This window comes from Idiotropiscis lumnitzeri, chromosome 3, assembly GCF_059441095.1.
Source record: "Idiotropiscis lumnitzeri isolate Australia: NSW breed Sydney's pygmy pipehorse chromosome 3, RoL_Ilum_1.0, whole genome shotgun sequence".
NCBI lineage: Eukaryota > Metazoa > Chordata > Actinopteri > Syngnathiformes > Syngnathidae > Idiotropiscis > Idiotropiscis lumnitzeri.
In genome coordinates, this window is record NC_142393.1 from 19,369,777 (window position 1) to 19,383,525 (window position 13,749).

The 13,749-nt window shown below is 41.2% G+C and overlaps 1 protein-coding gene across 1 annotated transcript; it reads right to left on the minus strand.

Annotated features, from left to right (window-relative positions):
- Positions 1–49: 49 nt before the first annotated feature.
- LOC148340244 (N-terminal EF-hand calcium-binding protein 1-like) lies at positions 50–13,601 on the minus strand. Its single transcript, XM_088291312.1, has 12 exons — positions 13,458–13,601; positions 9,972–9,996; positions 5,795–5,903; positions 5,237–5,262; positions 5,020–5,117; positions 2,931–3,189; positions 2,753–2,832; positions 2,187–2,240; positions 1,900–2,012; positions 1,736–1,813; positions 1,542–1,633; positions 50–1,170 (listed from the first exon to the last, which is right to left on the minus strand). Exons 1-12 carry the CDS (start codon positions 13,578–13,580, stop codon positions 1,142–1,144), a joined length of 1,086 nt encoding a protein of 361 aa, XP_088147438.1. The 5' UTR covers positions 13,581–13,601; the 3' UTR covers positions 50–1,141.
- Positions 13,602–13,749: the final 148 nt, after the last annotated feature.

Here is a 13,749-nt window from a genome sequence, read left to right on the forward strand (position 1 = left end):
CGCACGTGGCTAATATTTCAAGAAAAATCAGGAAGGGACCAGTAGAACATTTTGTGCATGTCATTAATTTTATTGCATGCCAGAAAACAAATATAACACATAACACATACCAAGTTCACATTATTGCTAAAGGGGCTGGGGAGTGAACAGTCCGTGCATTACCTGTTTTTCTACAACGTATCATGCATGGACCGTGAGAATGCTTGTTTGTCACATTTCATAAGGAGTAACCATCACACTATACATTGTATTTACTGTATCTTCAACTATACTACTTACGCCTGACGACTGTACACGATAAACTTCTAAATATTCTCTAGCGTCATCACAGAGAAAACTTTCTGCTCCAAATATATGAACATTTTTTGTGTGTGTTTCCTGCCTGATTGTTTACAAACGCAAATGAAAAAATACCGGCGTCTCACGTTCACGTGATTTGGTTATGCTATTGATATTCTATTTGAAGTGAAATTCCTGTTGAAAATACACTTACAATCTACAATAAATGTCTAGTTTTTGAAGAAATACAGGTAGCTTTGAGGTTTGCTAAAGTGCAAGAGTGACATAGAAGTTTAGAAGCGGACCATTTTAGTATTACACATATATCCCGTTACATAGTTTTATTATTGAGTCTAGACCAGAGGAGTTTTTTTTTTTCATCAGCAGAAAGATGTGAGCTAGTTAAAGAGACAACAGCGCACAACATCACAAAAAAGAGAAAAGGAAATTCGGTTCACGTGTTATTTACTCTCTGTTGTTGCCTGTATTGTGGGAGGAGGGGTGGCGAATGGACTGTATTTGCTGCTTTGTCATTTTATCTTGTTAAAATGTAAGATGAGAAGGGTAGGTATAAGAAACCATGCAATTCTTTTTTCCCCGTCCCATTTTCCTGTGCTGCTATTAAATCAGGAGTTAGAAAAATCCCACATCAACATGAGCACGGATACTGAATTCTCCATAAATACTGCATTACATTCTGTTCAAGTCCTTTGCGCACTTTTTTTCTTTTGGTACTTTGAAGCACATCTCTTCTGCCTATTATGCCTCAAGGAAAATCTGAATTTACAGAAGAGAGTAACAACAAACAACGACAACAAAATCTTATTTTTCATTTGTGCTGATCTGAAGAAGCGTTGCGCCGTCAGTTGTTGTTCATAATCCACCAGGAAGCTGACCAAGAAAACAATATCATTTTAAATATTTGCCTCAATTTAAAACAGTCCGCAAGTGTCTTAATAACTTTTTTAAAAATATATTATCCATATGTATCTAATTTAACTCAATTGGTACAAAACCGATTATTTATTTGCAACCAATATATCTATTTCATATTTGCTCTTCTAGCGGCAAACACTGACAGGTAGGACAGTGAAATGCTGTTGCACTCAGAATGTACAGTACTAATTAACCGTATCCACTTTTTTCTGACGTTTTTGTTTTGGTGGTGTGCAGTGAGATTTTTCGATTTGCCTTGGCCCAATAAAGGTTGGTAAACAATGACAAAGTGGAGAGACAGTCTTTTTGGGATTGTTTTGGATTACCTGGGAGGAGCATGGTCGAGACGATCTCTTGCTCTTCCAGCGAGTCGATAATGCAGCGCTGGAACGTCTTACTGATGGACGACTGCAGGAAGCTATGAGGAAAGATGCGGTAGAGAAACATAGCTCTTTGTCTCTTCCTCCTTTTTCTGCATTTCAGAGTTGGCATTTTTTAAATGTGTGGATTTCTTCCCAACCTCATCCAGGAGAGACGATCCTGCCAAAATTCGTACATGATGAAGCACGATCTGTCGGGCAAGTTCTGAACTGAAATGCTTGAGAGAGAAGAAGGAGGAGAAAGACGTGTGATCAAAGGCTGCAGTGAGTAAAGCGAAGCAGAAAAGTCGACCGATGGACTGACTGCAGGTTGTTTTGCTCTCCGCTGCTGGCCTCTGTGTAGATCTTCAGAGCATGTTGGAATCGTTCCACGTCACACGCCTTCACTGACATTTGTCTTTGAACCAGGAGGATGTTCTAGATGGGGAGCAAGCGAAACAACTCGATTAGCATCATTATACAGTACCTGCCACTGTCTCATAACTTGCACTGATTGCCGTGTCATGCCACAAGACAATGCTGTAATTGGAAGATACAATTTCGTTTTGGCACTGCATATATAAAAACTAAGCATAAAGTAGGCTGACTTACCGATTTATATGTCCCTGCCAGTGTGTCTTCTTTGATCGGTTCAAGATGTGGACTCTGAAAGTGGGAGCAGAGATAAGTGAGTCATGCACAAGCAGCAGCGCTATTTTGACTTGCAAGGCTTTAGCCATCACTGACCCCCCCGCCCTCAAAAAAAAAAAAGCAAAGATAAGGTTTAGAGTTGTTCTTTGTACATGTGTTTACGAGTTTGTAAAAGTCTTTCAGATTTTTACTTGAGCTAACTGATATCTTACGGTGTCATTTTGATTAGAGATGACCATTTTCTTGGCTGTAAATGTTTCATTCAGCAGCGATTCAACTGGGAAATTAATGAAAAAATGTTTCATAGGACTTACAATGCAATTTTTGTGTGTGACAGTCTGACTTCCCGTTCCTGCTGACTTTCCCAGATCCTTTTACTGTTTGGTGGGGAAGCCAAATCATACAATTTATTTATTTATTATTTGGGCTCGTTTGTGAGCCACAATTTCTGCCTAGTAAAAGTTGTGGAGGGTGGAATGAGATGCACAATGTGACACTGAACTATCTACAGTACATTCCATACAAACCTCACACTCCAGCTTGTCTATGAGCTGCTCCAGTTGGTCGACCTGGGCTCCCCAGTGGTAGTCGGACTCAACGCTGACCCCTGAAACGCAACATCCAGAAAGTCCTGCACTTGTACACATTCCTCTTAATCGTCAGTTTGCCTGTAAGTCAATCTTTTAACGGTGTTGTGGGACCTACCTGTAGTCAGCATGCCAGAGTAAGGGTCCGTAGGGGAGAGACACATGTTCTTCTGGATGCGTCGGGCTGGACGTTTGGAGGCCCTCTGGATAGGCAGGTCCTCTGGCTTCTTCACTGATTTTCTGCCTGTGCAGCCTTGGTCATGGAGAGCCTCCATGGCGCAGTCCAGTGATGATTGCAGGGACTGCAGCTGGGTGGAGGTCTCCCTGAGCAGGAAGCGTGTCACAAACTGACCCAGCACAGAGGAGCCTTGATACTCCTGTATGACGGGTAGAGTAACGTGTAAAATGAAAAAGGACAGATAAGCAATCATTGGCATTTCATTTGGAATTTGTGACGCTTCATGCAGTAGCATAGTTTGAATTTGAATCTTGTGGAGTTTGCATGTTTTCCACACGCTTGCGTGCTTTTCTTTTTTTGTAGTTACTCCAGCCTTCTCCCACACTCCAAAAACACACGTTAGGTTTATTGAAGATTTTAATTACCTATTGGTGTTTATGAAAGTGTGAATGGCTGTTTTTCTTTATGTGCCATGCGCTTGGCTGGCAACCCATCCAACCCCGTATGCTGCTTTTGCTTCTAAGTCAGCTGACATAGGCTCCTGCTCACCCACATCCCTAACGACGACAAGCCGTATAGAAAATGGATGGATGGAACATATATTGTTGTGTTCTGCCAACACTCTAGTCACCAAAAACTGACAAATAATTCTCAACTACCTACGCAGGGCTTGCTAAACTCAAAGAAGAATGGCACGGACAAAAAGTTTTAACCTTCACAACAGTGGCAATGCATCACTCGCCATCTTTCCACTAAATCCTTTTTCAAATTAAACAGAGTTGAAGCTCTACAGGCATTTTTTCAACAATTTACTCAATCTTTTTGTCTTTTTCTGTTTTATAAAAAACTTTAAAAATACACAACTGCCATGGACCTTATACACTCTGCCATAATACTGCATTGTAGAGAGAAGAACACCCTGCACATTACTTATAGTGATAATGGCATCATTCCTGTGGGCGGTACGTGCCAGACACACTTTAAGGTGAAAAATTGCTTTTTTGTGAAACACGCAGTGGAATGAACAGAGCTTGGCTTGCCAGTGTACGTTCTTTTCAATGGCAGACAACGACCTTTGTTCTACACTACACTACAGCTCATGAAATGTACGAGCGCTCTAATTAAAACGTTCCGCACTTGGATGCACACTGTTTGATTATTTTTCACTTTTCAATTTATACTTGAATGTACGTACACCAAGGGTCCCCCAACGAGTGCCCGCAGGCACCAGGTAGCCCCCAAGGAGTTCTAAAAATAGATCGCCATTGATGGGACATGGTGATTTTCTCTGAATGATGTCGAAGTGGATTTTCGCCGGGTCCTCTGGTTTCCTCCTAAATTCCAAAAACATACATGGTATGTTTATTGAAAGCTCTAAATTGTCCTGAGGTGTGAGAGCGAAAGCAGATGGTTGTCTGTCTATGTGTGCCCTGCGATTGGGTGGCAACCAGTCAGGGTGTACTCCGCCTACTGCCCGAAGACAGCTGGGATTAGGCTCCAGCACCCCCGCGAATTAGGTCTACAGAAAGTTTAACAGCACAGATGATCAATGTGGATTTAAATGGGCCAACTGTTTTACTGATGCAATTAATTCTATTCTTATTTTGATAGTATTATTAATAACATGTAATAACACGTTGATGTACACATCCAAATGATTTAGAGTTTTTTTTTTTGTTAGTATGCAACATCAAGAGTACTCTTCAAATAGTATGGAGCATCTTCTGCCACAGCTCATGTTGCAAATATTATGATTGCAATCAGGTTCCTTGCACTTTTTTTATTTAAATTTTCTGTTTGATTCCTTAATTGTAAATGCTGTATGGTGTATTCTAATTTGTTTTATAATTCAAAATATTATAAAGAAAATATAAGGTCTACTCCAGTGTGGTTTCATTAGTGTGCTGTCAAAAGATCCCCCCCCACTCCCCATTCCAATAGTCTCTAAAATAGCAATTGCAATTCCAAGTTGGAAATTGACAATTTAAAAAAAAAATGTCTCGTGTGCAAAAAGTTTAAAGCCACCCACCTCTTTTGTTTTATCCATTGCTTTTAAAATAGCCACATTTAGCTTCTCGAGCGCAGACAGCACATTGATGTACTCTCCCACATGTGGACTGAAGTACTCTGGATAAATGGATTTTTATATTTTTAACGTGTTGAGTTATTGAAAAAAATACACGGCAACATGCAGAGTCAAATAAGATTTTGAGGAGGAAAGACCACAAACAAAAAAAAATTTGTACCTGACAGTTTGTCGATGTCCATGTTTCTATGGGAAAAACAGTTCGAGAAGACAAAAGACCATTTAAATTGGGTACCCAGATGTAAGGAATCAATTTTAACAGAGCATAGACTTTATAGCGTACACCTGCACAGTCGCATGGCGGTGCAAAAAAAATTCAGATTACGAATGCTCAGTTTTGACTGATACGCTTAATTTTATGGTTGTAGTTTGTAACAGTGTAATATTAAACATATAGCTCTTGGTGTCCCATTATTATCTCTAAAAATAACATTTTGAATTGCAATCCATTTGAATGTCTACCATAAAGAGTTGCCTTACAATCCTAACAGTTGATCACTGTAAAAGTGAAGCACTAATAACCAATGTTTCATGTGACATCATTGATTCTTGGACTATCTTAAGTGCAGTGATACTTGCTTCCGCAAACTTCACATTTGGCTTGAATGCGAGAAGGGAGCCTTCTGTGTAACTTGGACAAAATCCTGATTTAAAAAATATGGAAGTGCCAGGCGGGGTTGAGGACGCACTACAGGTGGCAAAAACGAGAGGAGCTCACTCCGCATTCTGTCTGTCGATGGAGCGATAAAGCTCCTGCATTTGCTCGTCTGTGAGGACCCCGTCACTGAAGTATGACTGGAACTCCTCCAAGGACAGCTTCCCGTCATCTGAAAGCACACAAGACCGTGACAATGTCATTGGAAAGCGACTTAGTTAACTGTGCGGCACAATCATGAACACGCAGGTCAATTATGCTGGACTGAATCAACACAAAGGGAATTTCTAAGAGGCAGCTAAGAAGCATCATTTCAGCGGGACGAGAGCCGAAATGAATCTCACAAGCTCGCCACCAGGACAAGATCTCGCTGTCGTCGTTTCTGTCCTGGGGATGCGTGCCAGGCAGTAGAATTCCGTCATCTGGGTCGGAGCACTCAACAAATCATCTGTTCTTTGATAAAAGCAGACTTTTGACTTGCTGCCAACAAGCAATGTGCATGGGCACGATGCTCTTTTGCAAAAAAAAAAAAAAAAAAGCTTTTGCTTGATTTGACTAGTCTGATGTTTATTTCCATGACAGCATTAACAACAAAAATCCCATTTCTTTTTCAGAAAAGGCCCAATTTTGAAATTGAGTGAAGGAGATAAAGGGGCACGCTGCGTTGACAGAAAAACAGAAACCTTAAAAAGCATTTTTTTTCTCTTTCTCTCTACGTGCAAAGGGTTTCAGAAAGTTTTTTTTGCCTACCAAAATTGCAGTTTCCAAGGGACAAAATAGCCAGAATGTGTTATGTGTTATGCACAAATGCTATTCCTGACACAACATAAAATGACTATTATGACAAGTCAGTTGTTTTGGGGAATTTGGCGTGTCCCATCAAAGGTCGCCACATCATATCACTCGCATGATTTGTTTGGCAGTTTTTATGCCGGATGCCCCTCCCGACAGTTCTCTCCCATTTTCTGAATCCAAGTTTCGGACTAGGAGAGATTGCACTAAAGCAGGCGTGGGCAAACTACGGCCCGGGGGCCACATGTGGCTCGTTAAACGTTTTAGTGCGGCCCACCGAACTTGAAAAAAATTAAATGAATAAACCTTTTTAATGTTTTATTTTCTAAATACTGTGGTTTTTCAAAGAGATATATATTGTTTTAATGCTTTTGTTCACTTTCATTTAAAATTAAATGTATTTTTTTTCTCCGATGAGGTGAGGTTACCAAAACACTGCATCCATCGGCTCTGTCAAATTTTAGAACCCATTGTGGCCCGCCAATCAAAAAGTTTGCCCACCCCTGAACTAAAGGATGGCATGTGTTACATTGCCAGTGCCCACAAGGTCATTAAGTAAATACACTTTATTCCTATAAAACCTTTGTGCTTTAAGTGGTTAAAATACAGAGCCGCAAACACAGAGCGGTTTAATACAAGGAGAAAAAAAATCAAAACAAATGTCATTGGAATGCCTGCCCAAACAAATAATGACCTTCCACTTCTTTTTAAATTGACGACAAAAGAGACCGTGCTAAGCTCAAATGGAAGTGCATTGTGCAATTTGGCAGCAAAGGACTGCGAGGCTTTATCACCTTTAGTTTTCAATTTTGTGCGAGTGACAGTAAAAGGTGGCGAGCAGACACACACCACGCAGCAGACTCAAAATGGTTTCAAAGCTGTGCCTCGATGCAAGTGGAATACATAACTAGATTGTGATTTTAAACGCACCATCAAAATGAGGAGAGGTGCTAAAGAACATAATGTTGATGGCTGGATATGGCTTGAAATTATTTTCTTTAATAGTGCACGTTTGCTCTTTAAAGCTCAGCTAATTTCAAGGAATAGTCATGTCAGTGTGTTTCGTTTTAATTATTAACATGGCTCGCATAATAAGATGCGACAAGTAACATTCATAGAGTATCAGCGTATTTCATTTCCCTAATGAAGGTTAAGGTTCAAGGTTTGAAGTCATTTAACTGGACTGCAGATTTTGACTTGGCTTGAAACCCGCCCACCTTCTTTTCAATGCAAAAAAAAAATTAAATTTTTTTTGCAGTGTCTTCATCCTTAACTTTAACCTTGACCATCTGCTATGCATTTAACGCTGCAAGACGTAGGAGTAAATTGGATGTGACTCATTCTGCAGCCTTTCTCCACCATCGAATTCTCACAAAATTCAACTCTAGAATTGAAAACTCTGGTGGCACATTACGCGAGCGCTTGTCAAAGAGAAATGTGTTGGCAGAACCGGCAATCCTGACTATAATCAGTCCGTCTTGCGCCTTGGAGGCACCACACCACAACAATCAGCCCACAACTGCAATGTACTTTTTCAAACACTTGGATCAGAATACTCTGGATTGTTTTACATTTATGGCCCACATGATTTTGTAAGTCCCAATATTGCAGATGGAAAGCAGTGCAGTGTGTTGATACGCCGATCAAAACACCTCCTTGTTATGTAGCAAAAGCTCCCAGCGAATGATGGGCATCCCACTCAGTCCTGACTGCAGGGAGGACGCATCTCCCTCTCAACTAACTCCTCACAGACTGCGCGCACACAAGCTGTGAAGTGAAGATAGCTCGCACAAACGAGCCACTGCACTCTCTTGTTTAACCTTCCCTCTGTTCCACACAGCAGGGAACCATGAAAGGCGAGATGAGGAAACAGGCTTGTATGGAATGTACGATACAGTTTAGCAACACAAGTGAAGCCAAAATCACTTTCTGTCCGACTTGTGTTGTGTTTTTGCACTTGTCACCAGTGGTGGGTAATTATATTTTTCAAATATCTGTAATGAAATGACAATTTACGTTTTTGATCTGATTTTTACACCCTTCATATTCGTACGTTCTAGTTCTTGTTTTGTCAAACGATTTTTTTATCCTGTCCAAGGAGGACAACACGAGACAGTGAGAATCAGTCGTGCTTGAAATCTTGATTGATTGGGTCTTGGAAGGAGGAACAAACAAGGACAGCAACGATATGGAGGAAGACGAACCAGACAGCATTAACGACAGCGACAGATTTGGAGAAGCAAGATCGTCCGCATCCACAGCCTCATTTAGAAGAATTGATTGACAAGCTTGATACAAAAATGATTCTGGGTCACTGTTGTGTTTTGTGCCAGCCTAAAAACTACCACCTCTTGGGATTCAAAATTCTCTATCCAATCTTGAAAAAAAAATAATTAACACTTACAAGGAAGATTCTCAATATTAGCTACGTAATTGATTTGTCGTTACTCAATTCTCAAAGTGTTTAAAATCAATATTATAAACAATATTGCAAACAACACACTTTTTACTTTTGTACTTAAGCATATTTCACAGTCTTTATTTGTATCAACAGACGCAGCTGATGGCTACAATAACATCATATATTCCCGCAGTTAATGAATATAGTGGCGAGTTAGTTAGCTGCACCGTGTCTCCCTGTCTTTTTTGCTGCTGTGTGGTTTAGTTTATCCTTCTGTCTCAAATTGAAAAAGGAAATACCATGAAAATTAGTATTATTGAACTTGGGGGCAGCAAGCTTTGCGTCACGTGGTCTCTGCCTAGCAACAAAGAAAAGAGAATCCAAGTTTGGACGTGTCTTTATCTTAAAAGCACAATTCCGTATTTCGGTTTATAACAGTAATAAAATACGGTGAATGTGCAAAGACAAAAACAGCTCATCCATGATTTGCAAAGCAAATCCCTTTTCCTATCTGAAGACCCCCTCAAGCCTAGAATGTGTGCAGCTTTTCACAACAATGCGGCACTATTAACACATTCTGTATGTATGCTCTTATGTAACACATCCTCCTGAGAAGATTAAATGCACAAAACACTCACCCATTTAGCATTTTGAATGTAATAACACGGAGATGCAAGTGTGAATAGAAGATAAATAAAGAAAACATTTCCCTTTTTTGTCAGTGTTGTTGTTTTCGATCCCTGTGGCCCAATGCTGATGTTTTCCTCCGGGAAGGATTTGTTATTGTCAAGTTAAAAGGGTTGTAAAATGTTTCACATCTTTTGGGCTTCATTAAATTCAATGCAAGTTTTGGCAATCTACGGTAGGAGTAAAGATTTTTTTCTTTTTTTGTCTACAAAGAATTCCGGTTATATTGAGTCCGTGTCAAGTGTGAAGAGGTTTGACTGGTTTTCCTAAAGATACCCTTTCAGATTTTAACAAATCATCTTGTAGCATTAATTAACATAAAAAAAAGAGAGCAACTCAACTGTGCTTTTTTTTACTCACCATTTTTGTCAGCCCGGCGAAATATCTGCAACAAGAGAAGAAGGTTGTCTGTAAGATGTGGATAAGACAAACAATGATGGATCAAAAAAAAAAAGTTCACAAAAAGTATAAATACGTGGGAGGGATACAGAAGGGTCTGTTGCTGTCCTTTGAATTCTAAGCGCTAGACGAGTGCAAATGAGGCAAAACTATCAGTATGTGGTAGAGATGCAGCATTTTAGATTTACGTTCCCTGCCAAAAACAGTGAGGGGGACTTAGTGGAGAGCAGGGGTGCCCAAGTCCAGTTCCGGATGGCCCCTCGCCTCTCACAGGCCAGTCCTGGTACTATTAGTGACATTTGACAAGTGTGCAGTCGTGTGCACCGCATAGAACTCAAGCAGGAAGCACACACAATCATTTTTTTCACTTGTCAGGTAAACTTGTGTCATTTGTCACATTTTAAAAAATGGTTATGAATTTGTACCTTGCTTAAGGCAGTTTGAACAAATGGTGTAGCCCTTTCACACTGTTTAAGTGAGTGATTGCCAACCAATATTCTGCAGCATATTACATGCTGTGAGACGGTCATGCCTGGTCATGTTTTTATTCCAGCTGAGCAGGGGCGTTTCCTCCGGCGATCGTCTCGGGTCAAGTCATCAGGAGCGGAGAGACGCGCCCACCAGCCCCACACCTGACTGTCATTCACTCACTGATTACACACACTACTTAAGCCACCTACACTGACAAGTCAGCGTCGGATAATTGTTCCGTTTTTGCTCATGTTTCATCGTATTTGATAGTGCTCTTGCCTCGTGTGTTTTGCTCAAGCGGTTTTGTTCTTCGTTCTCCAGCTACGGCTCGGTTCGTTTCTGTTCATCCTTACTCATTGGTCTTCCTTCTTGCCCTTGTGGTAAGCTATTTTCGTTATTCGTTTTCCTTGCCCTTGCAAGCGTTTTTCGTTCCGTCGTGTTATCTCTTCCCTGGTGCGAACTTTTTCCGCCAGCGCTTTATGTTAATCCTGTTTTCGTCGACGGTTGTAATTGTAGATAAAGCTTATACTTTGATTAATAATTGGATAACTGAATATTCAGTATAATAATAAATATCATTGTTATCTATATTTTCCTGTGTCTGCGTTTTGAGAGTCCTGCCACCGTTTTTCCAGCGATCGCTGGGAAAACCCTAACGGAGAAATTTTCAAACATGCTGCTGGACATAATCCAATTTCACTTAATTGGTCATAATGTTTTTGTTTATTGTGACAGCTGGGATAATTAAATGATCTACTAAATGACAGAAGGTGCATCTTTCACAACACTTCTGTTTGTTGGTGATTTTTGAAATTCTCGGATATAAAATGTATGCCTTGGCCAATACATATTGTTTAAGCGGTGTAGGCACTTCCAGAGGATGATGGCGTGATACCTGGAGTCTGCGCCATTATTGTCAGTCCTGTGCAAACCTCGAAAGTGCCAATGTAAGCTTTTACATCAAAGATGCAGAGAAAGGAGCCAACAGCAAGTTTTTCCTTCACATTTTGAGAACAAAGTGATAGAAGTAAGCAAACAGCAGCCGCTCCGGACAGTCACATGCTCATTCTTCTTTCATGCTTGAGTCAACGCAGGCGTTGTGCTCCCACGGAGAATATGAAAATCTTCTAAAAAGCTTACACACTGTCAAAAATAAATAAATAAACTCCATCCCTGGAGACACTGAACGCACCGCTACTGAGTCCTATTGAAGACAATACAACTGCGGAAACAGGAAGGGAAAGAGTACGGCAGCATCTGAGAGGCACGATTCCGTCAGTCTCCGGAGAAATGAGTGTGCAATACATTTCTCGGAGATGTACATATAAGCCCCGCACAACTGTGAGTCTATTCCAATCAACAACGGGGGCTTCAAGTAGAATGATTACAAACAGAAAGGGCTGCCCGACTTTACTAATGAATGTGTGTCTTAAGAAGAACTCAAAGTGCAGTGTGAGAAGGGTGCACAAATAGGAAGTGGGAAGACAGCAGAATAACATATTAGGTGTGGGAAAATGAAGGCTTCTTGCGTGTTCATTTGCACTCCACTCGAACAAGCGCAAACTCAAATGATACTACGCCAAGCCGCAAATCGGTATTCGATATGCCTTTATAGAGGCGAACCAACTGTGTATGTCTGAATTCTTAATATTAAAAATTAATCCATCCATCCATTATCCGATCAACTTCTCTTCACGAAGGTTGCACGCGTGTTGGAGACTATCCCAGCTGTCTTCGGGCAGTAGGCGGGTTACACCCCAGACTGGTTGCTAGCCAATCGCAACCATGCGCTCTCACACTCAAACCTAGGGACAATTTACAGTGTTCAGTCAAGCTACCGTGCACATTTTTGGAATATGGGAGGAAACCCACACAGGCACAGGGAGTACATGCAAACTCCACAAAGGAAAGCCAGAGCGCAATAAATCAAACCATGCACCTCTGAACTGTGAGGCAAATATGCTGACCAGTTGTCCACTGTGCCACCCTAAAAGTGAATTTAGAAAACAAAAATTCACGATAACAGGATAAAGGACAGCTTTGATGTGCATGTAATGGGGCTGGGTGGCACTGTGATTGAGTGGGTAGAACATCTGCATCACAGTTCTGCGGTTCGGACTTTGAATCTCGGTTCTCCTCATGCTTGTGTGGGTTTTCTGTCATGTCCTGTACTATTGCCTCAAGTCAGCCAGTATGGGCTCCAGGTCACTCACATTGAAATGAGGACAAACGCAATTGAAAATGAATAGATGATGGCTTTTCGGTTACTAAAACAAACGAGCATCCTTGAAAACATAATCGACCATAGTTATTATAGGTTTGAGTCAAGAAAATGATGTTTACTTAGAGAGATTGCATGCCTCTTGGACAATTTACATTTTATTGGTGGCTCAAAATGATATGACTGACGCTGTATGGCCTGCCATGTGTGTGTGTTTTTTTTTATCTAGAGCATCACCACCATAAATCATCTGCCGCCATAAAAGCTCCAGAGATGATATGAAGAACAGTAATGTCAATTCACATGTAGATTTTTCATTTTGCAACAAAAACACGGTGTGAGGGAAGATGAAGAATGGTAATTGGGAGCTTTTCCCTTTCTTTTTATTAGCATAGAGATATCTGACAGAAATCAGTAATACCTTAAACCACGTTTTAAATTGGCGCCTCGAGCATAACTGTGACCAAAGTGACCCTACACCGTCACAATATGCAAAAGCAAAACATTGTGAACTAGCGGGGAATACACACCTTTCTTACGTAACGAGGCTGCTGTGCATCAGCTCCACATGAATGGAGTCTGATGTAGCCTATTTGCGCCATCACGATGAGCAACGTAGACAAAACACACACGCACTAACACGCACGCACCTTCCACTAGCCTTTACATTTGTATCTCTATAAATAACCACCCTGACAACTGCACGAAGACACGCACTGATGAGAAACACATAAAGAAGCTGAAGGTGCACTCACATCGTGGAAAAGGGATGCGGTGTGGTTGTGGTTGTGATCACACTCCTGCTGCTGCTGTTTGCTGAGATGCTGCCGCTTGGCAGATTGCAGACACATTGTGATCATCTCTGTACACGCCAGCATCCTGACACTCGCACCTTGCACGGGATGAATGACTGGATAGATGGATGGATGAAGTCGGCGGGTGCCTGCTTGGGTGGATGGAGGTCCGCTGTCAGGGTGAGATGGTCGGAGCGAGGCTGTGCGTAGACGCCTGCGCAGTGCACACTCAATAAACTCCGCCCTAAGGGCT

Coding starts and splice junctions, on each gene's coding strand:
- LOC148340244 (XM_088291312.1), bottom strand. CDS start 13,580: ATGCTGGCGTGTACAGAGATGATCACAATGTGTCTGCAATCTGCCAAG. Junction 3,190..5,019: donor CAATGGATAAAACAAAAGAG/GTGGGTGGCTTT, acceptor CCCGTCATACAG/GAGTATCAAGGCTCCTCTGT. Junction 1,814..1,899: donor GGAGAGCAAAACAACCTGCA/GTCAGTCCATCG, acceptor TTCTCTCTCAAG/CATTTCAGTTCAGAACTTGC.